We start from the raw sequence: 27,433 nt of genomic DNA, 5'->3' as shown, positions 1-27,433 counted from the left end.
CACGCCGAGGACATCAATGGGCTTACTGAGTGTATCACAGGCTACATAACTTTCTGCACCGACTCCATTGTTCCAGCTCAGACTGTTCATTGTTACCCAAATAACAAGCCGTGGGTGACTAAGGACATCAAAGCCCTCCTCAACAACAAGAAGAGGGCTTTCAGAGGGGGCAACAAAGAGGAGGTGAGGAAGATCCAGGTGTTACTAAAGGACAAGATCAGAGAGGCTAAGGACAATTACAGGAGGAAGCTGGAGTGGAAACTCCAGCAGAACAGCATGAGAGAGGTGTGGAGGGGCATGAAGACCATCACTGGATTCAGGCCAACCAACAGCAGGGGAGCTGAGGGAGGTGAGAATAGAGCCGACGAGTTGAATCTGTTTTTCAATAGATTCGACACCACAGTGTCTGCTCCCACCCCCACAACCTCACCTGCAGTCAGCCTGGAATCCAGAGCCACACCACTGTGCCAGCCTCTCTCTTCACATGTTGCCTCCTGTGAGATTCCTGACACCCCTCCCCCACCCATCACCTTCACTCAATACCAGGTTGAGATGCAAATGAGGAGACTTCACTCAGGCAAGTCTGCTGGACCAGACGGAGTGAGTCCCCTTGTCCTCAAGACCTGTGCCCCCCAGCTGTGTGGAGTTTTTCATAAACTGTTTATGCTGAGTCTGAGTCTGCAGAGGGTCCCGGTGATGTGGAAGACATCATGCCTCGTCCCTGTACCAAAGACGCCTCGTCCCAGTGGCCCCCAGGATTACAGGCCCGTGGCACTGACCTCCCACATCATGAAGACCCTGGAAAGGCTCATCCTGGACCAGCTGCGACCCATAGTAAGACCACATCTGGATCCCCTTCAGTTCGCTTATCAGCCTCGTCTCGGAACAGAGGACGCCATCATCTACCTGCTCAATCGTGTCTACACCCATCTGGACCAGCCGGCGAGCACTGTGAGGGTCATGTTTTTTGACTTTTCCAGTGCTTTCAACACCATAAGGCCGACCCTCCTGGGTGATAAGTTAGCAGCGATGCAGGTGGATGCTTCTCTGGTGTCCTGGATTGTTGATTACCTGACAGGAAGACCACAATATGTACGTCTCCCACAGTGTGTGTCTGACAAGGTGATTAGCAACACAGGGGCACCACAGGGGACTGTCCTCTCCCCCTTCCTCTTCACCCTCTACACCACAGACTTCAGCCACTGCACAGAGACCTGCCATCTTCAGAAGTTTTCTGATGACTCTGCGGTGGTTGGATGCATCAGCAGGGATGATGAGACAGAGTACCGGGCTGTGGTCGACTCCTTTGTCACGTGGTGTGAGCAGAATCATCTGCAGCTCAACGTGGCAAAGACCAAGGAACTGATCGTGGACTTCAGGAAGACCAGGAAACACTTGACCCCTGTTTCAATCCAGGGGGTCAGTGTTGACATTGTGGAGGACTATAAATACCTTGGAGTACACATTGACAATAAACTGGACTGGGCTAAAAACACCACAGCACTTTACAGGAAGGGCCAGAGTCGTCTCTATTTTTTGAGGCGACTGAGGTCCTTCAACATCTGCCAGAAAATGCTGAGGATTTTCTATGAGTCTGTTGTGGCCAGTGCGATCCTCTATGCTGTTGCATGCTGGGGGAGCAGGCTGAGGGTCGCAGATGCCAACAGACTTAATAAACTGATCCGTAAGGCCAGCAATGTTGTGGGGATGGAGCTGGACTCCCTCAAGGTGGTGTCGGAGAGGCGGATGCTGTCCAAGATAAAGACAATGTTGGATAACACCTCCCACCCACTCCATGACATGTTGGTCAGTCACAGGAGCTCGTTCAGTGAGAGACTGAGATTACCGAAAAGCACCACTGAACGACACAGGAAATCATTCCTGCCTGTGGCCATCTCCCTGTACAACGCATCCACTTAACACACTGTTTGCTGCTACAGCTACACATGTTTCTTTTCCAACTATTTATTTATAAGTGACTTATGTATGTATGTATGTATATATATGTATATATTGTACTATTCTTAGTTAGCGTATTGTCTGTCTTGTCTTAATGTTGGTTTAAAATGGAGCACTGTAACAAAAAATAATTTCCCCCAGGGATCAATAAAGTATTCTGATTCTGATTCTGATTCTGATTAATATTTCAATAAATTTCTGCACCCATTTTAAGTGTATTCCGGGTGTATTCCAACCAGAAACCCTGGATGACTAAAGAGGTCCAGGTCCTGCTGAAGCAACGTGACGCCGCTTTTAGATCCGGTGATGGTATGCAGTACAGTGCAGCCAGATCTCAGTTGAAAAGAGGCATCAGAGAGGCCAAGGCAGCGTACAAGAGAAGGATCGAAGACCACTTCACCACCAACAACTCACGACAGGTATGGCAGGGAGTTCAGCACTTAACCAACTACAAACCTGGCAATACCACGTTGACTGAGGGTAACGCGGAGCTTGCAGAGGAGCTGAACCACTTCTTCGCACGCTTTGAGGTGAAGGGACCAGAGGCAGCAGCAGCAAAAACATCGGACAGCAGCAGCCCAAGCCTCATAGTGCAGGAATATGAGGTGAGGCGCACACTGAGGGCAGTGAACCCCAGGAAGGCCACCGGACCAGATGGGGTAACCGCAAAGGTCCTAAAAGAGTGTGCAGACCAGCTGGCAGGGGTCTTCACTAAGATCTTCAACACTTCACTGTCCCAGTCCTGCATCCCGCCGTGCCTAAAGTCAGCCACAATTGTCCCACTGCCAAAGCGTACTAACATTAGCAGCCTCAACGACTACCGACCAGTTGCTCTAACACCTGTTATAATGAAGTGCTTTGAGAAACTGGTCCGACGTCATATCATGTCCTGCCTGCCACCCACACTCGACCCGCTCCAGTTTGCATACAGAGCTAACAGATCAACTGAAGATGCCATTGCTACAACGCTCCACACCACCATCTCTCACCTGGAAGTGCAGGGCCGTTACGCCAGGCTGCTCTTTGTTGACTTTAGCTCTGCTTTCAATACAATACTCCCGCACAGACTAATAGATAAACTGCTGGAAATTGGACTTCCTTCCACCACCTGCCGCTGGATCAGAGACTTCCTCTCAGACCGTGTACAGAGAGTTAGAGTGGGGCCTCATCTTTCCTCAGCCCTCAGCCTCAACACCGGCTCTCCACAAGGCTGTGTACTGAGTCCCCTACTGTACACTCTGTACACACATGACTGTGTTAGTTCCCACCCAGACAACACAGTCATCAAGTTTGCAGATGATACCACTGTGGTGGGGCTCATCTCAGGGGGAGATGAGACTGCATACAGAGCTGAAGTTCAGAGGCTGTCAGATTGGTGTGCAGACAACAACCTGGACCTCAATACCACCAAAACAAAAGAACTGGTAGTTGACTTCAGAAGGAGGAAGTCCGAGCTGCAGCCTGTCAGCATCAACGGGGAGTGCGTAGAAAGGGTCTCCAGTTTCAAGTTTCTGGGTGTGCACATAGACACAGACCTCCAATGGAGCTCTAACACCTCTGCGGTCTTAAAGAAGGCCCAACAGCGTCTCCACTTTCTGAGAATCCTCAGAAAAATGGACCTGAAGAAGGAGCTGCTGACCGTCTTCTACCGCTGCTCCATTGAAAGTGTGCTGACATATTGCATCGGTGTGTGGTTCTCCAGCTGCACCACAGCACACAGAAAGGCACTCCAGAGGGTCATCAACATGGCCCAAAAAATCATTGGACATCCTCTTCCCTCCCTGAAGGACCTGTACAGCACTCGCTGTCTCAAGAGGGCACGCAGCATCCTACGGGACTGCACACACCCAGGACACCGGGTGTTTAAGCTGCTGCCGTCTGGCAGGAGGTTCAGGCTGCTGAGGTCCCGAACAAATAGACTCAAGGACAGCTTTTACAACAGGGCAATAGCCCTGATCAATGTAAATAGCTGACCTGACTGGATACCTCCCTGGACTTTTTAGGGGGAGGTAACAATGTTTAAAACGATAACAATAATATTTATATTTATAACAAGGTGCAATAATAATTAATGTGCAATAATAACAGTGTGCAATACACATACACTTATTCTTCTTTTTTATACTAAGTTAATATACTGTGTTGTGTTGTTTGTTACGTTGTGATGTGTCATATCGTGTCGTGTTGTGTTATATGTAGTGCCGACGTAGGACAGTTTTTCCAATTTCATTGTACTACTGTACTATGTATGACTGTGCAATGACAATAAAGAGTTATCTTATCTTATCTTATCTAAGCTGTAAAAATGTCTGAACTTCTCATAGTTTTTAATTTCTAACAAATGTTCTTCCTTTTTCTTCCCTCTTCCCCTGTTCTCTTCCAACAGAGCAGAGTTATGCGTCAATATGGCCCAATTTATGAGGAACTAGTTCTTTCCTGATAGCGAACGGGAAAAGTACAGAATCAATCTCTGTCTCTATCTCTTTCTCTCCCATGGCATTGCCCATCATGAAAGCCCCCGAAAACACAAGTCACTGCATTAAAGTGCATTTGAGATACATACAGGACACCCTCCCTAAGCAAACTAGGCACCCCACATGCTTGTAGGGATATTAAATGCACGCAAATACACAAACACTATTAATTATCTGTATTCTTTTTTCCTGGGAAATACTTCAAACGTATACATTCCTCCCAGGAAAATCTCTTCCCTTTCCCACAGACAGGAAACACCAATCACTCAGGACCCAATCAGCAGAACCAGAATCCACTGGATTCTACACAGTTCTACACCACATGCAACCCTCTCTGCGTCTAATCAACACCAGCGCAGCAAACTCAGCCCACTCAGTGACTGGGCTTCATGTGCATGCCCTCCCTTACAGCTGGCACTGCTCTCATTATGGACCTAATCAGTACAACCAGGGCTCTTGTCAAGACATTCTCCACAGAATAGTCTCTCTTTGATATGATGCAAATGCCGAATTCCAAATATCCTAATTTTCGGAGATTCAACTGGATTTGTGAAAGAATAAAAAGCTCTGTTTCAGATCCTCAGCCACACAAAACCCCTCATCAATGGAAGATGCTCCACTTGGACAGAAAATTCTTGATGACTAATGTGAGCCAGTAGTTCAAAGCTACTTCTAAATGAAGCGTGAGTACCAACCAGGTCCAACACACTAATCTAATTTGTAGCTGACACACTTGGAATTGCAAAGATCAACCAGAAAATTACAACTACAGCCAAAACGTGTGTCCTTGAATGTCTCTGTATGTTTTCTTTTTTCCTTCCAATATACTGCATGGTCATGTTTTAATGTGTGTTTCTCACCACCAGCAGCAGCAGCACCATATCAGCATGGTCACACACACAGGCTACATGTAGGGCTGTCCACAGGTCTTCGTCCTGCAGGTTGACGCTCAAGCCTCGTTCAATCAGAAGTTCTGCTGCAAAGACATTGTCATGGCGGGCACACTGCAGAATGCAAAAAGAAGGAAATTACAGTACAGGGAGTGCAGAATTATTAGGCAAATGAGTATTTTGTCCACATCATCCTCTTCATGCATGTTGTCTTACTCCAAGCTGTATAGGCTCGAAAGCCTACTACCAATGAAGCATATTAGGTGATGTGCATCTCTGTAATGAGAAGGGGTGTGGTCTAATGACATCAACACCCTATATCAGGTGTGCATAATTATTAGGCAACGTCCTTTCCTTTGGCAAAATGGGTCAAAAGAAGGACTTGACAGGCTCAGAAAAGTCAAAAATAGTGAGATATCTTGCAGAGGGATGCAGCAGTCTCAAAATTACAAAGCTTCTGAAGCGTGATCATCGAACAATCAAGCGTTTCATTCAAAATAGTCAACAGGGTCGCAAGAAGCGTGTGGAAAAACCAAGGCGCAAAATAACTGCCCATGAACTGAGAAAAGTCAAGCGTGCAGCTGCCAAGATGCCACTTGCCACCAGTTTGGCCATATTTCAGAGCTGCAACATCACTGGAGTGCCCAAAAGCACAAGGTGTGCAATACTCAGAGACATGGCCAAGGTAAGAAAGGCTGAAAGACGACCACCACTGAACAAGACACACAAGCTGAAACATCAAGACTGGGCCAAGAAATATCTCAAGACTGGTTTTTCTAAGGTTTTATGGACTGATGAAATGAGAGTGAGTCTTGATGGGCCAGATGGATGGGCCCGTGGCTGGATTGGTAAAGGGCAGAGAGCTCCAGTCCGACTCAGACGCCAGCAAGGTGGAGGTGGAGTACTGGTTTGGGCTGGTATCATCAAAGATGAGCTTGTGGGGCCTTTTCAGGTTGAGGATGGAGTCAAGCTCAACTCCCAGTCCTACTGCCAGTTTCTGGAAGACACCTTCTTCAAGCAGTGGTACAGGAAGAAGTCTGCATCCTTCAAGAAAAACATGATTTTCATGCAGGACAATGCTCCATCACACGCGTCCAAGTACTCCACAGCGTGGCTGGCAAGAAAGGGTATAAAAGAAGAAAAACTAATGACATGGCCTCCTTGTTCACCTGATCTGAACCCCATTGAGAACCTGTGGTCCATCATCAAATGTGAGATTTACAAGGAGGGAAAACAGTACACCTCTCTGAACAGTGTCTGGGAGGCTGTGGTTGCTGCTGCATGCAATGTTGATGGTGAACAGATCAAAACACTGACAGAATCCATGGATGGCAGGCTTTTGAGTGTCCTTGCAAAGAAAGGTGGCTATATTGGTCGCTGATTGGTTTTTGTTTTGTTTTTGAATGTCAGAAATGTATATTTGTGAATGTGGAGATGTTATATTGGTTTCACTGGTAAAAATCAATAATTGAAATGGGTATATATTTGTTTTTTGTTAAGTTGCCTAATAATTATGCACAGTAATAGTCACCTGCACACAATGATATACCCCTAAAATAGCTAAAACTAAAAACAAACTAAAAACTACTTCCAAAAACATTCAGCTTTGATATTAATGAGTTTTTGGGTTCATTGAGAACATGGTTGTTGTTCAATAATAACATTATTCCTCAAAAATACAACTTGCCTAATAATTCTGCACTCCCTGTATTGTTAGATTTATTGGAACCACAGGAGTGGTTCAGTGCACATACACTAATAAGTTGTAAATATGGAAAAATGTCCAGCAGTAGTAAATAAAATTTTGCCACTGTCACGGAGGAATGTAATACATTTTTGCAAAAATAAAGGCATGGACAACGGTTATAAGTATAAACATGTTACATTTATATGAGTGACAATATCATTCTGTGAGGACACATAACAATGTCCTGATTTTTTAAATCTGTGCATTAGAAATGCAGGAATTCCAGGGAAGATGAATGTGAGTGTAAAAAATGCCACTTCCTGTTAGGGACATATCTTACCAAGTGTAGCAAGGATCCTCCAGAGGAAATGGGAGTGTTGGGGTCAACACCTTCTTTCAGGAGGCGCAACACTGCAACACACCAAACATCCATATGTTAGCACCTGCTGTTTGCGAGGACAGGCAGCGTGCTTAAGGCAAGCACAGTAGACACATACGCAAACACAGGCATCACTATCAAAACCGATGTGTGTCGAGTGAGTGTCCTCTGACTGTCCTTGTTACGTCAGTGCGGATCAGTGTTAAGTTGTGCGTGCATGTTTGGTAACCCCTGTTTTCTGACCTGCTGCTGGGGCAACAGCGAGCCACGCAACCCAATAACACACTGACACAGATCGACTAAAGGAAACATAAACCATTACAAACAAGCTGACACAGTCAGACATAAACAGATAAGCAGACATGGTTAACACAGATAAGCAGGGTCCTAAGATTTTGCTATAAATTTGATGTGTTTTTAAAGAAATAAATGTGAACGTAGCAGCACACAGTGACAGAGCGAGAGCGACAGGACACTGGGGTGTGTGACAGATGAATAGAGACTGATAGTCAAAAAGAAAGGCAGGTGGAGCGCTGTAGTTTGGACACATGTGAATTCAGTGACACTGACAGCACTAGACGGCTGCTGACTGAACCGAGGAAGACCTTATACCAACACTGTCACACAATCCCACCACATATGCCACATACACAAACGCATGGCACACAGAGCCATGGCAAAATATTACACTTTAAAGTTTTTGCTAAAATCTAAAGGAAAGGATCTGTTAAACATTACTGTCTTAAAATTTACTAGCATTGCAAATGGATTCACCTGCGATAAATATGTGTATTTTATAAACACAGATAACTGTTTGAAGTGTGCATCGTGCATTTACACACCATCCACAACTACAATATATGTTAACGAACTAAAACACCACATCAGAAATCAGGGAACAATTAACAATGAGCTGGTTGGCAATAAAAATTCAGAATTATCTTCAGATATTAAGCAAAGTAAAATAAAATCTCAATAATTTAAACATTTATCAATCTAACGTAATATGATGTATGGTTTGGACATGGCAGACCTGAAAACAAGATTAGAAATGAGTATATGAGAGTGACAACTTAGGCTGAGCAGTTTGAAGACAAAGTTAAAGGCTGAGATCATTTGGGACACATACAGAGCAGGGATAGTGGATATATTGAGAAAAGCATTTTGCCCATGGAGTCGTCAGAAAGGAGGAAAAGACGACTGCAGGAAAGGTTGATGGATGTAACGCAGGAGGACATGCAGGGGGTTGGTGTGCAGAGGGTTCATGTGTTGGTATAAGAAAGGGGAAAGGGTGAGATGGAAGAAGAGGATATTCACTAATCACTTGGTTGGCCTATCATTGTAGAGGCACATGCACACATATCAAGCAAGCCAGACATTATACAAAGAATGTTTTTCCATTCTTCTCATGGCTGCAGTGCTTAATAGCATTTAAGTGGTGGATGAGTAATAAACAGACCAGTGCTGGATCCAATCAGCATAATTATCTCCTCAAGTCTCCATATGCTGTGGAGACACAAGACTGTAAAACATCAATTAAAGTACATCTAAAGCTGAATTAGTTACGGGGGAATTGATAATGTTCCTGCTTTCTTGTCTATTAAACAATATATCACAACTCATCAGTGAACTCAGAAGGGCAGTTTTTAAGAATGTAAAGCATCTTGTGATTCACAAATGGTAAAAGTTGGTATATTGAAGGTTGGTATATTTTCCTGGTTAGGATAAACTCGGGTTTTAAAATGACCCAACTGATGGAGTTAGTTAGTAAGGAGCTTTCATTCAACCTGCCTGGATTTTATGGCCCACAGCTGCAGACAGGTCAAGGGTCAAGTGGTTCATAATGTCATCAAGTAGCAAATGGGGAAAAAATGTTTGTCTGACAATATGGCCATCGGGAATCAATAGTACTGTTGCACGCGTGTCCATCTGTTGTGTGCATTAGTAGTAAAGCTGCCAGCTATGCTAAATATCACTAATATTGAAGGCTTTCATTTAAAAATGCTTTGTGTGTCTTATGATCCCAAACATATTTTGTATTATACCTTTATGTAGCTTAGATTAAGATAACAGTTATTATTTATTATTGTAATTTGCACTGCTTTCTTACAATGTCAGTCTTACTTTCGCTGTTTTTTTTTAACTAACTTCATTTGTACATTTTTTTTGCTTTTGATCATTGCTGTATTTATCTCCATAGCATAAGGCTCTTACCAGGTGCCTTTGGCACTTTAACTTAACTGATGTTTATTGCAGACTGTACTATTTTTATACTTTATACTTTATAATGCTGCTGTAACACAACAATTTCCCTTGTAGGATCAATAAAGTATCTATCTATCTATCTATGAACACTGAAACAAGTTTTGCTTCCTGTAGGCAATATTCCTGTCAAGTCAAACTAGGGGCATCCAATTATCCCTGTCTAACGTACGTCAAATAATGGAAGACAATAGCAAACAAAATCCCAAGACTTTGTTCTCAGCATAAACATGGTATAATCCAAAGTTCAGATAAAGTTTATACAGAACTTCAGAAGCCTGATTTAGACAGCTCAGGTAGGTGTCACCCAAAGTTTGAGTCTTTTTAGTGCAACATTCCCTCTTTGTGTCACTAAGTCTTTACAATAACTAAGTGCAGAAACAGTAGGCAGGGGAAAGTCAAATTTAATACCATGAGCTTCCAAAAAAACCTGAATGTATTGAATTTTATCCCCTGTTTGTTCCTATGGAATCATCTTTACAAAGGATCTGTCAAAGTCCTGCATACACAGAAGTAACGATTAACACAAGCAAAGTTTATTGAAGAAAGATGAAACAGTGTGAATCCATAGTTTAAATCATGGCTTGACAGACTAAATTAGTTCTTGATAACTCTATAATCCCAATAAGGTAATGGGATTTCAACTACAAAAGGAGAAAGCCATTTGTCAAGTCAATAGCAAAAGGGATGCATGACACTGTTTGTCTTAAAGCTACTAACGACGAGCTGTTTTACATTATGAGGTGATGCCACATTATCACGTAACTAAAATGCAAAAGGAACCCTGGAGTTGTGGCAGCTATATATTTATCTCACAGCACAGCCACAACATTAACTGTCTTTATATATTTATTAATTTTTATATGTGAGTCGGTGTATGTAAGTGTGCCACCCTTCAATCAGGCAGTGAAATGAAGAGTGCGCAAAAACTAAAGTCAACTATCTTTTCTGGACAACCACAAAACAGCTGTTCAAGACGTATGTGCAGTTTCCATGGCAACCACATAGGACCTGATAGAAAAAGAGTAAGCACGACGGAGAGAGAAGAGAAAGATGAGAGAGAAATCTAAATTAGCTACAGATTGACAGGTGGACATGAATAGAGCATTATGACCTTGATAACTACTCAGATTCTTAAAAGCCAAACCTGTGACATCTTATTGGCCTTCTTCTTCTTCCATGGAAAAAATACTTCACAGTTACATCCCTACAGTAAGATATTATAAATACAGCTACATCCAATACATAAAACTGTACATGAAGTTAATCAGTAACTCTCCTGAAAATCCATGCTTTCATTTAGATATTAACTCATGCTTGTGTTCAGCACCTTCAGGACCTTTTGCCTACACAGTATATTGCAAAGTATGTGCAGTTCACTGTTAAAAAAGCAGTTCTCCACTCAGGAAAATTAGATTTACATATTGTTGAACTGGAACTGCTTGAAATAGATACAATGCCCCACGCTGACTGTTGTGCAGATACAGTGCAAGGTTGGATGTACTTTTCTCATGGCTCTCTTTTCAATTCTGTGGCTCTTCTTTCTCTTGCTGTACCCTGACATTCTATGAATCTGATCAAATCTCTGTAATGTGCGCTCCATAATGTGCCACTTACATCAGCATTGCCAATTTTCTTCGTATGGCAACCAGACACATTCTTCTCATGTAAACTATCATTCCTTGGCAGCCCTATATGAGATTACGTTCAAATCCCTTACTCTTATAAATGCGTCTGTCTCTTGGGTCCTTATCACAGAGTCATGATCACAAACGGGGGGCCGTCTCACCTCACTGCCCCATGTTTTTGAAATGAGTTTTTCATTCCTCCTTTGTTTCATTCATGATGGAAAAACACAAGTGTAGAGTTTTCAAATAGATAATGAGTCTTGTAAGAGGGAACAGGGAACCACTGCCTACTTATCCCCAGAAAAGGCCATGTAATGGAATTCAGCTTCTGTAACCATGTAATAAATGCCACCAAAGGGGGGCAATGCATGCTCACAGTATTTGAAGTATTTAATAGACAAAACCCCTCCATAAATGTTGACTTGCAACTTTGTTTAAGTTGCGTCCTCCAGTGAAAGAAACACATTACTCTAAAAGACAACTCTCAGACAAATGGTGCTGGTGCATATTTTATCTCGCTTTCTTTTTTCTACAATGAAGCACTGGAATTCTCCTCGTAAAATCATGCCTGCAAAAAGAAAAAAAAGAAAAACTGAAATTGCTTATTTGTGACAGGAAAGGGAAAGTGGGACCGCAAATTGAATGTGAATGCATTTTAATCCGGTTTTACAGCCGGCCATTTTAGGGGAAACTGTCATTATGTGTACTTCTCTTCCTTTGTGTAATTTTAATTAAAATACTCAAACGTAGAAAAAAAACATCTAAATTAAATTCCATCTTCAAACCGAGCACAACTGTAAGAAATGACTTCATAACATTCACATCCTTTGCTCATTTTACCTGTCTGGACACTCATGACTCATCAAATGAAGTATACATTTAATATTAGAAGGTCGGAGAAGTATGAATTCCAGTGTAAAGTTTCATTGCAATATGACAAAAGTTGTCATTAAAGCACATTTATGAAGGATGGCAAAAAAAGGGCTTCTTTTTCTATCAGCTCTGTGGGCCTAGGCCTTGTTCTGTCAAAAACATGACAGATGTCTGACACCCTTTTAATCCCAGTGTGGTGCACTGAGGGAGATATCAAGTGATGTTCCCTACCATCCCTAACATATTTACTTATTTTTCTTCCCCTTTGGTTAAGTTTCACCACCTAGGGGAGAGTATATATAGATGGAAGGCTAACAGAACAGAGCTAAGTGTCTGAAACTTCCCATAAGACTACACTACACATCACAGTGACTTCAACTGTGGTCCAGCACATCCGCCACACAGTATCTAATGATAACAGATGGATATAGTTATGATTATGGATATAACAGAGAATTCCTTTGAGTTAAAATGTATTTCGTGGGCAGTGTCAAGTGGATTCCTTAAACTTTGTATTGAAGCTTTTGCTTCACTGATATAAACACATGGTGTTTAGTACTTTAGGTGTGATATGTTTCTAAGGAGTGCTCCAAAACACTCCACATGACTGGAAGCTTTTATTACCTCCACTTTCCCGACTTCCTCACTGTGGAGAAGTGATTGCACTATGAGTCCCTGTGCTGTGCCTGCAGGATGGATCTATACACATTGATCAATAATGAAAGATGGCCATTCAGACACACTTCACACAGTAATTACACTTCCATATAGTGCACACTGAACAGACACGCAGCACAGGCACAGGGGAAACACGCTCGCCCACTGGTGCAGAGACCGATCCAAATAACAATATTTCTGACTTGAGTTGGAGTCCCCACTGAGGGGACTGTGAATGCATACGGTTGCATAATACAGGTAATCTTTACTGCCAGCAGGAGAAAAGTAGGTTTGACCCGAGGTCTGCGGCAGCTAAAAAGGCCAGGATACAAGAGACACTAAAGGATCATGAGGCTATGAATGTCTTAAATGACAAGCCATTAAACAGTACTGGTCTAAAGAATGGATGTTCTAAAGCAGAGCTGCAGGCTTCACACATACACATGCATGCAAAACAACAACAATCATTAGAAAACAGCAAATTGTTCTAACACAACAAAGTAGGTGATTTTCTGTGTAAGATCTGATATATGAATGGGGTGCACAGTGCAAAACTGGAGCTCATGAGATTTCGGTTTTTAAAGAAAGTGCTTCAAAGAAAGATGCGGATACAGTCCACAGGTGTCTTAAGATGAGTTTTGGAATTGTACCAATCAAAAAGAGGTACCAAAAACCTCTCAAGATTTGATAACCAAAGTTGGAGAAACCAGCACAAAATGTCATTAAATAGCATTTTTGGAGAGTTAAGACATGGTAAATATTAATAGTAGGTTCCATGGTTACGAGAGCAACAGCTTCACATTCTGATGATTGGTTTAAAAAAAAAAAAGAAGCAGTTTCACCAAATGTCAAAACACAAGCGAGCCAGATGTTTGCATATGACAGATAAACCCGTGAACGAAGATGACGTGCAGTATTCTCAGATCTACAGCTAGAGCTGTGTGTCCGTGCTATATCTAACCTTAACCCTGCGATATCCTTCGTAATCCAAAAGCATCTTTGCTGCTGTTATTTAGCTTCATCCATTTTCCAATGTTCCCTTTTCTCAGTGTGTTTGCCCTTCCCTCTTCTCTCTCCCTCATCTTACTTCCTGTACAAGACGAATGATAAGAAAAACAAAATCCTTTTGTGACTGCGTGTGTGTAGACTGTGTGTGCATCTCTTATTATCTGGCTGTCGTGTCAGCAGACAAAGTTTCAGCACCTCGTGCCTCGATTTTTTTAATTTTATTTTTTAGTTAAGGCTGAGTCTTATTTGTTAATCTCTCTTTTTGTGTCTTTTTCAGTCACAGCTTCTTAAAGAGCCACCTAAACATCTTTAATTATTTTTCAATAATCATCACCATCTGAAGCAGACGGCGCTGACAAATTAAGTTGAGATATTTAAATGTATTCAAGATAACAGACATTTTAAAGATACAAGTGTATCTTTAACAAGTATATCACTTGAGCTTACTCTAGAAGGGATCCATGAAATGATAGCTTAATCGTAATGCTGAAAGCATAACATAATTAAAATATTGGCTCTTTTTGGAAGTCATACAGTATATGATCTACTGCTTAAATAGTGACTGTGTTTAAACCCCAACAACAGCTTTTTGGAAATCAGCCAGGCATGATACACATAGCCATAGTTCCAGTATAGAGCATGAAACTGATGTGCGGCACACAGAGTTCATAGCTATTGCTAATTTCTAACCCTAAGTTTAAGTTTGCCAGTGCCAAATATGTTCCCACATTACTCTGGGACAGTCCTGGCCAGAAGCAAATCCTATCTCTCTTTACAAAAAAGGCTAACACGAGCAGAGATAGTGAGAAAAACGTATCACTTCGAGCACCAGCACCACTGAAGAATACTAAAGAAGAGGCATTGTCAGGATATACAGTACTGAGTGCTGATGGATCCAACTTCCAAGTGTAAACTCTAAGTGGTTTGGACAGATCCTTACGCAGAGGCACTGACCCAAAAGAACCAGACAAGCTAGCATAAAAAGAACAGCTGATGAATCTTTAAGGCAGTATTTTTCTTCAAAGATAAAGATATGAAGTGTTCCCTTATCTACAGACGCCTCTGCATGAATCTACTATTTTGTTTCATTTGGAGCCAGTTCTTGTTTTGAGCACCAAATGGTCACAAAGCCCTCACATAGCAAGACAAACGGCGGCCTGGTACCACTTGAGCATCATGGTGGGGCTTAGGTGATTAGGCAGAGGAGTATGCGATCCATGCCAAGCCAGTGAACCCTGTTTTCAGGTTGGCTTTAGCAGTGGCACACCAGCTGCTCCCACATACCCCAGCTGAATCTTACTGGCAGCCAGGGAGCAGAGATTAACACAGTGACCTGCAAAGTCTGCCGGAAGGACTGACGGAGATATGCTCAGACAGATGTGTCGGTGACTGGCAAGTGACTGTCATAGACAAAAAGAAAAATGGTAAGGTTGGACAAAAAGATGTGCCTTTTGGAGTAAAATGTGAATACCCTTTAAATTTCAAGAGGCTTGTTTTGTGACAGAATGATGTCAGCATCAGAAGTTAGTGTGTTTTTATTGTCTGAGGAAAGCTTGCAGACTCCTTTTTCTCTGGCTGGTAACAGATAAATAAACACACACACAGACGGGAACAAAGAAACATTCTCAGACACAGAAACCGACACAGGAGGGCAGACAACGGCGCTTTTCGCCGACATCAGTAAAATCACAGTCATTCTGAAGCCACAAGAAAGTCTGTGAAGGTTCTCAGTCATCCAGGTCATCGTAGTCAAAGGAGCTTGCAAAGAAAAGCGTCTGGACTTCTTTAAGTTGCTTGAAGACGTTTCACCTCTCATCCGAGAAGCTTCTTCAGTTCTAAGGTCAAATGGTGGAGAGTCCCAGATATAAACCTAGTGGGAGTGACCCCCCACAGAGGGACAAAAGGACCCCCTGATGATCCTCTAATCGCCTGAGCCAAGGTGGGAAACTGGGCGTGGGTCCCAATCAGCCGGAGTTTCGGGTGTGTTCATTGTGAAGAACACAAGAAAGTGTTTTTAACCATTTTTAAATGCTTTAATGGACTATTAACTATCAGCCAATCAAACAGCCGTATCACATGTTCTTTCTTTATCTGTTGAAGAACATTCTTATGTCATCTAGCTCTCTGTCAGTGTCACTGAACAGCATATGTAGGTGGGATTGTTTTCAACACTTTGCTCTCAAAATCAGGTATTGCCATCTCTGCTACCCTCTTGTTACCCTCGTGTTAACCAGAAGCAGACACGCCCACTCGCAGAAAAATCCGAACACACACCTTCTTTGTCGTTATGATGAATGATGGCATCCTGTATAATATCGGCAGGCCTGAAGCGAACGTGGTGCTTCTTGCGGTGCGTGGGCAGGGCTCGAACCTTGACTCCACCTTGCTGGCGCTGAAGGCTCTTTTCTCTCTCATAGTACGCCCTTATTTGTTCACAGCGCATCCTCCTGACCAGCCTTTGGCGCTGGCCAATGGGAAGAGACTCCAGCAGACACTGGTCTATCTCCATGTTCTGGCGAAAGACGTTACATAGCTGGAAGCAACCTAGAGACAAAGAGAGAAAGCCAGAAACAGCAAAATAACATTAGTAATGTTTTATCTCAAAAAAATTATGTTGCGTCATTTGTCTTTTTTTTTTACATAAGATTTGTTTTTATTCAAGTTTTGAATGCAAGCTGTCCATGCTTCAGTGAGGAGGACAACCTGGTGAATGAGTGAAAACACTATCCCGCTAAACATGTCCTATTGGTGCTGGTGTGGGCCCACTGTGGAGGGCCCCAGACACCCCACACAAAAGTGCCCACATGGGCCCCACATTGGTAAGTCTGCCATGATAGTTTACACAGTAAATAAGAAAATGCTCTCTGATTAAAAACAGAAACAAATTTACCTAAAGATGCAGCCGTACATGTCATTTACTTTAAGTCTTGTTCCTGACAAGCAGAGATTTGCGTGGATACCCAGATTTATTATTAGGGCTGTGGTCTCAGGCTCGACTTGTTGATTTTTTTGGATGATATGCAAACGAGCCTTGGTCAGAAAATAGCCGGTGTTACTCAGATAAGGAGACAACACTTTATCAAAAGCAGTCGAGGATTTATCACCCACACGGCTTCACAGCTTTGTACTTGGCCAGCTCGATATAGACTGCTAGGTCAAACGTATGCAATGTTTACATTTGTTCAGCTTTAGCAAAGAGTGTACGCTGACTCAATCATATCATGTCAAAGAAGCACTCTGTGTGGGTGCGTTTTCGGCCAAAATGTCAAGTATAAACCTTTTCACAGTTCATCGCTGAAAAGTATGAACATATCATCAGTGTGCAGCAGAACTGTCATTTTTCAACTGTCATATTTTCACCTTGATTTGTTCTAGTAATCTTTTTTTTTTTCCTTTTTTTGACACGTTCATCCGGCCACAGCTGTACAAACTCCAGTGTCTATCAGTAGCAGCTGCTACACAGACCAAGCTGTCTCCCTCATTGGAAGGGAAAGTGATATCACAGGGGGAATAGCAGAATTTGTTATTGCTTTATTGCTTGTTTCCTCAGCAGCTCTTATGCTGAATCACCAGCTGATGTAGTTCTATTTTTGGATAACACATGAATATGGGCAGGTGCTCAGTGATCGGATCTGGCCTGTGATCTTGTTTTCAGTCTAACATAATGAGCTTAAAGAGATGTAACGCGATAGCATTGGGTCATAGTGGAGGATATCTTCATGTAATAACTGTAAATACTCACAGCAACAAAACAGTGTCAGCTGAGTTCTTCAGCTTTGTTCACCAAGATAGTGAACCAAAGAAAATTGTGCCCTACATTAAATATGTGTATTTTGGTCTTAGCTTACTTTGCTACTCAATCATTTTGGAGAAATCATCAACACCCCAGCGAGAGGAAAGTTAAACCACAAACACACCCTTTAAAAAGTAATGAGGGTGAATGGAGATTCAAAACATTTCACTTCCAAACATCACAGATGTTCTCTTATGAATTTTACTTGTTCAGAATAAATTTGAAGAAAGTTATTATCCAGAATGCCTTACATTTAAAAAAAAAAAGTAGTTAGCACACTGAGATCTTATTTATTTATTCATTTATTAAACATGTCTCAGATAATAAGAAGCATCCATGTCCTCAGGTGTGTTGAAGCGGTAATGTGTTCTCTAAATATCAGCTTTTTATAGCAATTTTATTTATAAAGCACATTTTATTATGTAAACTTAATGTGCTTAACAAAGAAGAGAAAAACATAAAAAAGATCTGTGAAGCTTTGCCTTAAGGCACAAAAGCAAAAATAAAATGTAAGAAACAAATCAAGAGCTGCTTTTTATGCTTATTTATAATTCACTGAGGACAATAATTCTAGAAAATATGCTGCACTCCATACACCAAACAATTAGTGCAGAGCAAGTGTGATTATTTTGTTTAGTACAGCTCTAAACTTTGCACATAAAAGAATAAATTCTTTGCTGATTTTAAATTTAAAAAAGTATTCTGAAATTGCTGAACAATTTTCCCACTCGCTCTTTCACAAAGTGGTAAAAGCCTCCCAATCGTTACTTCTGAAACTATCAGCCTCTCTGGGATGCGCTTTCTTTTTATAGCCAATCATTTTACTAATTAGTCTAATTTCTTTTATTTATTTTCATTACACGACCTTTCCAATCTTCCTGCCCTGACCTTTGCGGGCATTTAATGACTACATGATTTTCTCAGGTAATTTTCAGTTAGTTAACAGTTTTAATAATTTGGGAATGATGGCATCTTGATTTACGCTGTTAAAAACATTTTTTTAAACCAAGCTGCATCCTTTTTTGTTTGTGTCAGCATTTTGCCCAGTTGTGTGCAGGCAGTCGTTTAGCATCCCAGCTGTGAAGGATATTTGCTCATTGTTTAGCCCTGGGGTGGGTTGTGTGAGACACCACAATATTTTATGTGTTGTTTTTTTTCTGTCCTAACAGAGTGTATCAATTCTTCTGACTGTGCATAATCTATCTGCCTCTCAGTGGAACGTAGCCAAACAGATCTCATCACAAGGCAGCTGCGAAACTTATTCTGGTCTGCTTGGGTGATGTAAAGTAGTGGGACTCTACAGCAGGAGGGCCAAGCCTCGGAAGACCAAAAGAGCTCATGTAGAAATATAAAAAATCAAAAGATGCTAACACTTTTAGGAATAATAATTTGTTACAAAGTAAGTTAAAGTGCAAACAGAAGACGAACTGTCATGACAGCACTGATAATATAACAAATTCAGGTCATAGTCAGCCCAGAGGACAAGCAAAACATGAAGACAAGATAGTCTTTGCACAGACAATGACTCACTAACTTATGTCTCTTTGGGCATGTTATATCCCACTCCTTACATTTCTCAAACTGCTCTTCTTTTATTGTGCTTGTTTTTTTTTCTTCTTTGCCCACTTTTGATTTAGTTCTCTCTTACTTTGAGTATTTTTGTCTGTTCACTGATGTAGCACTCTTTTTCTCCGTCATCTGTCTGCTTCTCTTTTAGGGTGACTGAGCACACATCAGTGTTTTCAGCAGGTGAAAAATACTGTTAGCAGGGCACTTTTAAAGCACTGCATGCTTTCCAACACCTTCTGTTTCTTTGTCACAACTTTATCAGGTCTTAAATATCTTATTTTTCCAGAGCTCCAGACTGTGACTGGTCACACTTTACCGTCAGAGGAAATAACAGTATCAGACACACATTATTGTTTTATTTCTGTCCCAGGGTGTTTTCTGTCTGTTTCTTACTTTGTATCTGTGATGTTAGTTTTCCATTGTTTTTACACATTAGAGAGTGTTGCAAGTTATCTCATATAAGTGTAATATGCATAAGAGCTATGCACATTTGTTCCCCAGTCCAGCACTTGCACTACCACCTGAGAATCTTGGCACTAGAGCCAACTTTCTGAGACTGTAAACTGGGGCTTTTCTTTCAACAGTGAAAAGCAACCTAACAATAAAAGAAGTCCTTAACTGTCGAGGCGTAAGTACATTGCTGTTACTTTTTAGAGTATACCAGAAGCTGTCATTTGAAGGGGCTGGGGTGTGTTCGGATTTTTATCAGGCAGAAACAAAGACGTCCTAGCAGACAAAAAGATGCTTCTGTGTGCTTTTTTTGTTTGTTTTTGTTTGATATACATCTACACATTCATTTGAACACCTGCCCCCCCCCCCCCCCACACACACACACACACACACACACACACACACACACACACACACTTCCTTCACAATACATCAGTGCCATCTGCTCTGGACAGACATGTGAAAAAAGCGTTCTTTTGTATTCAAGTTCCAGACGGGAGTGGTGGGTGGGGGTCATTATTATACTGCTCATGCCAGGTGCTTCAACTGTATTTTATTTTGGGAACTTGGCTAACGGTTGAAACACAGAAACACACTCAACCTACTGCTTTTTCTAATAATATACGACAATGTGTCTCCACAGTCTTGCATTCTCAGTCCCACAGTTGTTGCCTTATTTTTCTCCTGTTCTTATATGCACACGTGACAAATTAAAGGAAAAACCATCATAAATTGTTTTAATAAGGTGTTGGGTTACCACATGCCTACAGAGGAGCTTAATTGCAACATGACATTAATTCAGTGAGTCTCTATATCTCTTCCGTGGGGAATTAAACATCACTCTGCCAAAGGATATCCCCTCACATGATGGTCGTTCATCTAAAGTCTCACATAGATCTTCAATTTGGCTGAGAGGTATTGGCTGTGAAGACAGTATGTGATTCATATTAACTTTATACTTATTTCTCCAATCAGTGATCCTTCATGATCTACGGAAGGGGGGGCATTATAATTTTGAGAGAGACCACTACCATCAGGAAAGGAATGCTTCATGATAGGTTAAAAGGGATCAATTTGAGCAATCTTGCATTAATTTATAGTGACTCTACCCAGGAAAGATACACGTGAATCTTAACAGTGTCATCAAAATACCTCCTACGACATATCAGAGGATGACCTTGCTGTAGGCGTTCAAGGATTAAGGGTTTTTTCCTTTAATTTGACTGGTGTGTATTGTGTCATCGTATCTATTTCATTCACTGCAGAGTTGAAGATCAAAAAGAAGAAGAAAAAGATGAAACAGACCATCAAGACCAGACACGTGTAGTGCATCACACCTGCACATACACATGTGCACACCTCAGAATACTTTTCAGTCCAAACCCAGGAGAAGAAGTGGCATGTTATTTCCTTGATTACAACAATTAATCATTTTTACGTAAAATAAAAACAAATGCAGCAACAGTCACATCTAGATCATACTGATATTTTGTTCAATAACTTGAACTTTTTAATACCCCCCCCCCCAATAATATAGATTATCGTTTTCTGATCAGCTGACTGTTTCTTGCCTCAGTCTCTGTCCTCACTGTTCCTACTGCTTGTTCCTTGGTTGTATCCTCTTTGTCCACACTCTTTGTCACCCCAATACATCATCTATTAAGCATACATTCAAGGTTACAGTCACACAAATCCATAAACTCCCAGTCCATGACAGACAACAAATAAGATGACATATTAGGGCAGACAGCCCACACATGAACTGTAGGTGTACAAAGCATGTAAGATAGATGGGTATAAAAATAGGCTAAATACGAGGAGAGTATATCACTAGAAACTGAACATTTTTGTTCAGCTTCTAGTAAGGTGCACTTCACTTTCCACATAAAATTTCGTGTACATCACATCACCTTTTAATAACCTGCAATTTATTTTCAAATATTAGGACATAACGTCTGCACTAAGTGGTCAAAATAACAAGATACACTGACTCTTGCTACTATGTGATGAATGGTTGTGGACAAATACATCAGACCAGGAAAGGACTAATCGGAAATGGGTCTGAATGAATCTGGGATATGGATTAAGTGGATATGCAGAGAGAGAGAGAGAGAGAGACAGGGAAAGAAAGCGCGAGCTTTCTTCTTCTGCCATCCCATCTCCAAGCTATCAGTTATTGATTAAATGTAGAGCATCCCATGCAGGCTCCAGCAGGCTTTGGCTAATAACACAAACACCATTGCAGGAGGTTGTAAATTGCAAAATACCACACATACACATATACAGTTAAATGCACACAAACTCACATTTATGGTGTCTATAAGCTGCAGACACCATAAATATGCAGGATATGTAGGAGAGGGGATGTGGATGATTAAGAGGTGAGGTGGGTTCTTAGAGTGAAGGAGAGACTTTGACAGCCTGCATCACCTCTATCATAGCACTCAATTATCTTTCCTCCTATATTCTCCCTTTTTCCGGTCTTCATTGCTGTTGCCTCTCAAATATTTGCATCTATCACTCAAAATTTGGCCACATTCCTTATGTCACTCCTTCCATCCATTTCCCAATAATGCCATCCCCTCCCTCTCTCCCGTGCTCCTCTAAACCACCATCAGTTTTCTCTCCATCTGTCTTTCTCTCCTTGAAACCACTTTCTCTCTGTGAGTCTGTTAGTGTGACGTGAATATGCCAGACACTCGTGGGAGCTGCATCTTTGTGGCTTTACTTCATCTTCCTTTCCTTCGTTTTGCTGCTACCTGCCGCATTCACTGGTCAACTTCACTCATCTGCAGCAGCTCTCTGCAGCAAGCTCACACACCCACTTACTGCACGAACACACACACACACACACACACACACACACACACACACACACACACACACACGGGGGGGGGGGGGGGGGCACAAATACCCATTTGAAGTTTAGACCACACCGCTGCTGCGTCTGCAGCAAATGACCAGAATTCTTAAGCATGTGAACTCATACAGTATGGCAGCTTGAACATACAGTAAGTGCTAATGCAACAGACACACACCCATGGCTGACAAGTCTACTTGCATGCATAAATATAGAACTGCTGAATGGCTACTTACAACATTTGATGAAATGGTAGTGAGACATTTTCTGAGCAAGTCAGACAGTCCAACAGTCAGGTAGGAAGGCAGGCAGGCAGAAAGGTATGCGGGGGAGTCAGTGAGTGAGGAAAGCAGGCAGATAGTAGGCAGCTACAGGTTCCAGAAAAACTAACTAAAGCAGAGCTCATAACCGGCACGATACATTATTAATCTGGCTCACTGCATGCTATCCAAACTCTGTTCCCCTGTCTGCATTATTCACCACCACCAGTAGCAGCTCCGGTTGCAGCTCATGCAGCATCTACATGCATACAGTTCATCTCTCGCTTTCTCACACACACTCTCACACACACACACACACACACACACACAGACATGCACTCTCTCGGTCACCCCTTCGGCAACACGGAGCTGCGGCTGGTTCTAGCTCTTCTCGCCTACAGCCGGATAACCACTGCACAACGTCTTCCCAGCCATAGCCAACACACGTGCTCCACTGGCGTCACTGACTGGCAGCCGGCTCAGCCCACCTCCTGTTCAACACACCCCCAATGACGCAATGCTCTTCGCCTCCTTACACACCCCCCTCCTGGTTTTCTTCACACACACACATATGCAGTGACTCATACAGATGCACGCTTCTTTGGACTATCCTCTACCTTCTCAGCCCAAAAAAAAAAAAAAAAGGCGGCAAGAAAGGATCCATTGAGCTATATTATAGATATAACGCAGAGAGAGCGAGACAGACAGATTGTGAGGAGGGCTGTTTGATTAAACTGAAGAATTGCAGACACAGCAGGGGGAGCAAGAGAAAGAAAAATAAGCAAGAGGCAAAAAGAGAGGGGAGTGTTAAATTTGATAGGACAGCTAAAGACATAGAGAGAAAGAGAGGCGAAGCTGCTGCAGTGCGGCTTTTGGTGTGGTGACAGGTTAAGTGTTCATCAGCGGTCTTAAACTAGCCTCAAATTTACTACCGATAAAGATAGTTTATAGAACGTTGGAGCTTGAGCGCAGTACGTTTAGACGCCACTATAATGCACTTATCATGCAGCAACAAACCACAGGGCATGGTGCAATATGAACTATGTGTGTCTGTAGGGCGATCTCTATGATTTTGTCCTTTAAGGCTGATTTGCATTTACTAAGCTTTGTGTTAAAAAGGGATTTGTGCAGGATGGGAATGTGAGAAAGAAGGAGGAAGAAGAGACACAGCGAGAACAAGAACAGAGAGAAGCTGAAACACACTTAAAAAAAATGGATGATAGTAGTAGAGGTTAACAGGGTGTGCAGTGTGTGAATCAATCTGGATTGCGACGCACGTTTTAGAAATCTGTGGCGTGGCGCTTACACATCTACAGCCTGAACAGCATGCTGATTTTCCCGTGTGAGATTTTGAGGCACAATCGCTGTCAAATATGAGCGAGCAGAGATGGGATTAAAGCACGTGAGAAGCAGGTGAGGTTCACTCCGCGTTGGTGGCGAACAGTGAGGAGTAACAGAGCAAACTTGAAAGAGACTGGGGGAAAAGAAAAGACACACTGGGAGTTAGATTTGTGTGTATGTGTGTCAGACTGGATACTCGAGTAATTCCTGTCATAGGAAATCAGGTCAAAGCAACTGCTCGCTGCATCGTATGCAAAGTACAGCTTGAGCAACTACTACAACAACTACCGGAGTAAAATCAGGTGCCTGTGTTCAAGTGTGTGCAAAGACTGCACTATGCAGAGTAATTCAATCGTACTGCTACATGTGTTTGCACACAAACACAGAGACAACAGACAAATTCACATCTTTACTGCACTTGCAAGCCAAGTAGTAAAGTGTTTTTGGGATAACACAATGACTATCCCATTATCACTTTTGAAATGGAGATCGCACAACAGTACATTCTGACAGGGGAATGTCATGCGTTCCCATCTAAATGTCTTTAAGCATTAATGGCGCATGTTATCTGCGCCTGCAGTAATAGAGACTTAAGATGCCATATCAGAAAGCGGTGGCTTGCTGGAAAACTGGAACATGAGGTACTGTAAAACAGAGTTTCAAAGTGAGACATCACCCTAGAAGGGAAGTCTGTGGCAACAGAGACAGGACAATAAATTGTTGACACGTAATGATAATTTCTATCTCTCTGCAGCCACAAGTAAGCAGCGAGATAGAGTGAAGAAAAGAGATAAAAACAACAGATGTAAGGACTCCATTGTATATAACAGCCATCTAAATCTCTGTCAAAGGAAAGCACGGCTGCAGTCACTTGTGTAACTATCCACAATCTGTTTTCTTGGCACTATCTATGTCTTTATTGTTTCAAAGTCACTCACAGTGTAGCACATGCTGTTTCTGGTAGAGACTGAGGCTCTCTTCTTCTTCTGTGCAGCACTGACAGGTTTTCACTAAGGCAGCGTTTGATGCACAGATCATAAATTTCATTCACTTTGACACAGCGGTCACTCTGCCATCATCACCCTCAGCTGTCAATCAATGCTGCAACTGTGTTACCACCATGAATTTTGTGCTTGACATCCTAGAGAGTGAGTACATTTGTTTTTAAGTGTGATCTCTTCAACTGAGTTCAGTGGTGACGGATCCAAGGTGCAGGAAAGGTTCCTAATAAAGGCAAAGCCAAAGGCACTTAGCACTTGAGGTATTATATATTAAAGGAGACTGTGAATTCAGTATTTCTCATTTCCATTTGATAGATTTATTTGTGTAAATCCGTTCCAGCTACTTACAATCCCATATATTGTATCATGCTATTGACACAAGGTGCTCAAGTAAACATACACCAAACATAATTTGCTATTACGTGTATTTTTTTAAATGATCTGTTTAACACCTTGCAATCATATTTTTTTGTTCTGTTTTGTTGATTTTTTTCACTGCACAAAGTGTTATTATCATTTTGCTAATCTGTCCTGTTTTTCTTACATTGGTATCATTTTTAATTTATGGTAATTGTGCTACTGACAGTACTTTCTTCATTCAGGATTCAATTTAAAATCCTCTATATTAGGTTTGGTCATAATTGTTCATGACAATTGGTCGAGCCCATTGCCGACTTGTGCTGTGAGGGCATGAAAAATAATTAACTTGTAGAGCACAATTGATGAATACTGGAGCAAGATTCTTCCTTTAGGTTGTGGAGAACGACAGTGGAGACACTGATTGAAACTATTATGGATTGAGCTAAGAAGCTAGCTCAATCCATAATAGACAAGCTAGCTGCTAACTTGGTGCGCATCACCATTAGCTTAATGATATTTGTTAACCCCATCTGTTTGTTCATTCAGAAGCTTCAAGGTGTTCTTCATCTAGTTCCTAGAGACTGGTTGGTGACCTCCTGGCAACCACTGGTCCCTAGGGAAAAACAATTATTCCCCACTAGTTGTGAGTGGTTGCTATACTCCCCACTGCTTTGCTTGCTAACAGACTGCTGTAGTCACCCATAGTTTTAACGGAAGATCTGTCTACAACCACCACAGAGAGGTAGCGAAACCTGAGAAAGTGTGTCACAAACTGGAATCTGAGAATTTCTACCTTCAAATTTAGAGCTGCTTACTGCTAAAGCCAGCATGTTTCAATAGGTGCAACCTTTCCTTTGAAAGTGAAAAGGCTCTTTTTCCGGTAACCGTTTTTTTCAAGTTTCACTTCTACTCAGTTAGAAAGTGTTTGTGGACAAGTTGGCCTCTTCCCAGCAAATTACAGGTGACTCGAGCATTCTGCTAGTGGCCAAAGCAATCACAAAGAAGTTTTTGGTGCAGGACCCTCTCTGTGACTGATTTTACTCAGCATCAACCAGCAACTTCCAGTAACTTCTGGCCAGCCAATCTGGGAGTACACATTTTTCACACTTTTCTCTTCAGCGACCAAATGTTGTCAGGGTTTACCATCTGGTGCCTCAGTCTATCACGTTTGTGTGGTCTAATACAAAAATAATCCCAAGTATGTGAGTTTTTTTGTTTTTTTTTTTTGCGGCAAGCTCATTCATGCATGTGCATGCATGCGGGAGTGGGTGGCACTGCACATGTATCAAAAAACTGCAACTGTCTGTTGTTGATGGTGGCCAGTAGACAATTTTTAACATACTGCCCAAGCTTTCTATATTTTTCTCTCTGTATTCTGTGTGTACTCTTACAATCTGCTGTCAGAATTATATTTTTTATGCAGGTTTTATGGTAAGATTAGTATTAGTATCAATATTGGTGTTGACAGAGTACATGCCAATTTACACTCAAATGTAATCAAAAAGGTCAACGTATATTCATTGGCAATGCAAACAGCTACACTAATACAACTGACAAATTACTGAACTAATAACTACACTAATATTTCCTAAGCCACACACATTATGTGTTAAATCTTTTTGAATCACCTTCTAAACTGAATAATTGTGCAATCTGATCATTACACAGTAGCAGCTCAAGCCAGGTTTAAATTAAATGGCAGACTATCTAATATTCTTAATACCAGTTAATAACATAGCATCAATGTTAGTTAATTCTAAGGTGGATTGCTGCCTGCAGGGGGAAGATTTAAGCATTTCTCTGCACAATGCTGCAGATCACAGAGAAACTACCTATAAATGCAGAAAAGAGGTCAAACAGCATTATCCTCTCTCATTTGTCCTGTTACTAGTCTTACTAAAGCACCACTTTGTTTCATTGGATAGTTTGTTACTATGCATCAGTGACATAAAAGGTTGCATCAATTATTTCAAGGACATTGC

The 27,433-nt window shown here is 41.8% G+C and overlaps 1 protein-coding gene across 8 annotated transcripts in view; it reads right to left on the bottom strand.

Moving 5' to 3' along the window:
- Positions 1–27,433, bottom strand: part of myo16 (myosin XVI) — a 119,332-nt gene that overhangs the window by 77,943 nt on the left and 13,956 nt on the right. For 4 of the 8 annotated variants that reach the window (XR_013974041.1, XM_080902502.1, XM_080902507.1 and 1 more), the window contains exons 1-4: positions 22,726–23,142; positions 16,092–16,361; positions 7,351–7,421; positions 5,294–5,437 (exon numbers count right to left, since the gene is read on the bottom strand). Coding sequence is in view for 7 of the 8 variants with exons in the window: in XM_080902502.1 (XP_080758628.1) it covers positions 5,294–5,437; positions 7,351–7,421; positions 16,092–16,361; positions 22,726–22,753 (513 nt within the window). In the remaining variant the exon portion in view is untranslated. Of the gene's footprint in view, positions 1–5,293; positions 5,438–7,350; positions 7,422–16,091; positions 16,362–22,725; positions 23,143–27,433 lie in introns of those variants that run through there. The other 4 variants (XM_080902503.1, XM_080902505.1, XM_080902504.1 and 1 more) reach the window with 2 other exon arrangements.

Source organism: Rhamphochromis sp. 'chilingali' (genome assembly GCF_963969265.1).
Source record: "Rhamphochromis sp. 'chilingali' genome assembly, chromosome: 14".
Classification (NCBI taxonomy): Eukaryota; Metazoa; Chordata; class Actinopteri; order Cichliformes; family Cichlidae; genus Rhamphochromis; species Rhamphochromis sp. 'chilingali'.
Note: the sequence above shows the minus strand (reverse complement) of the source record. Positions and strands in the feature narration are given on the sequence as shown.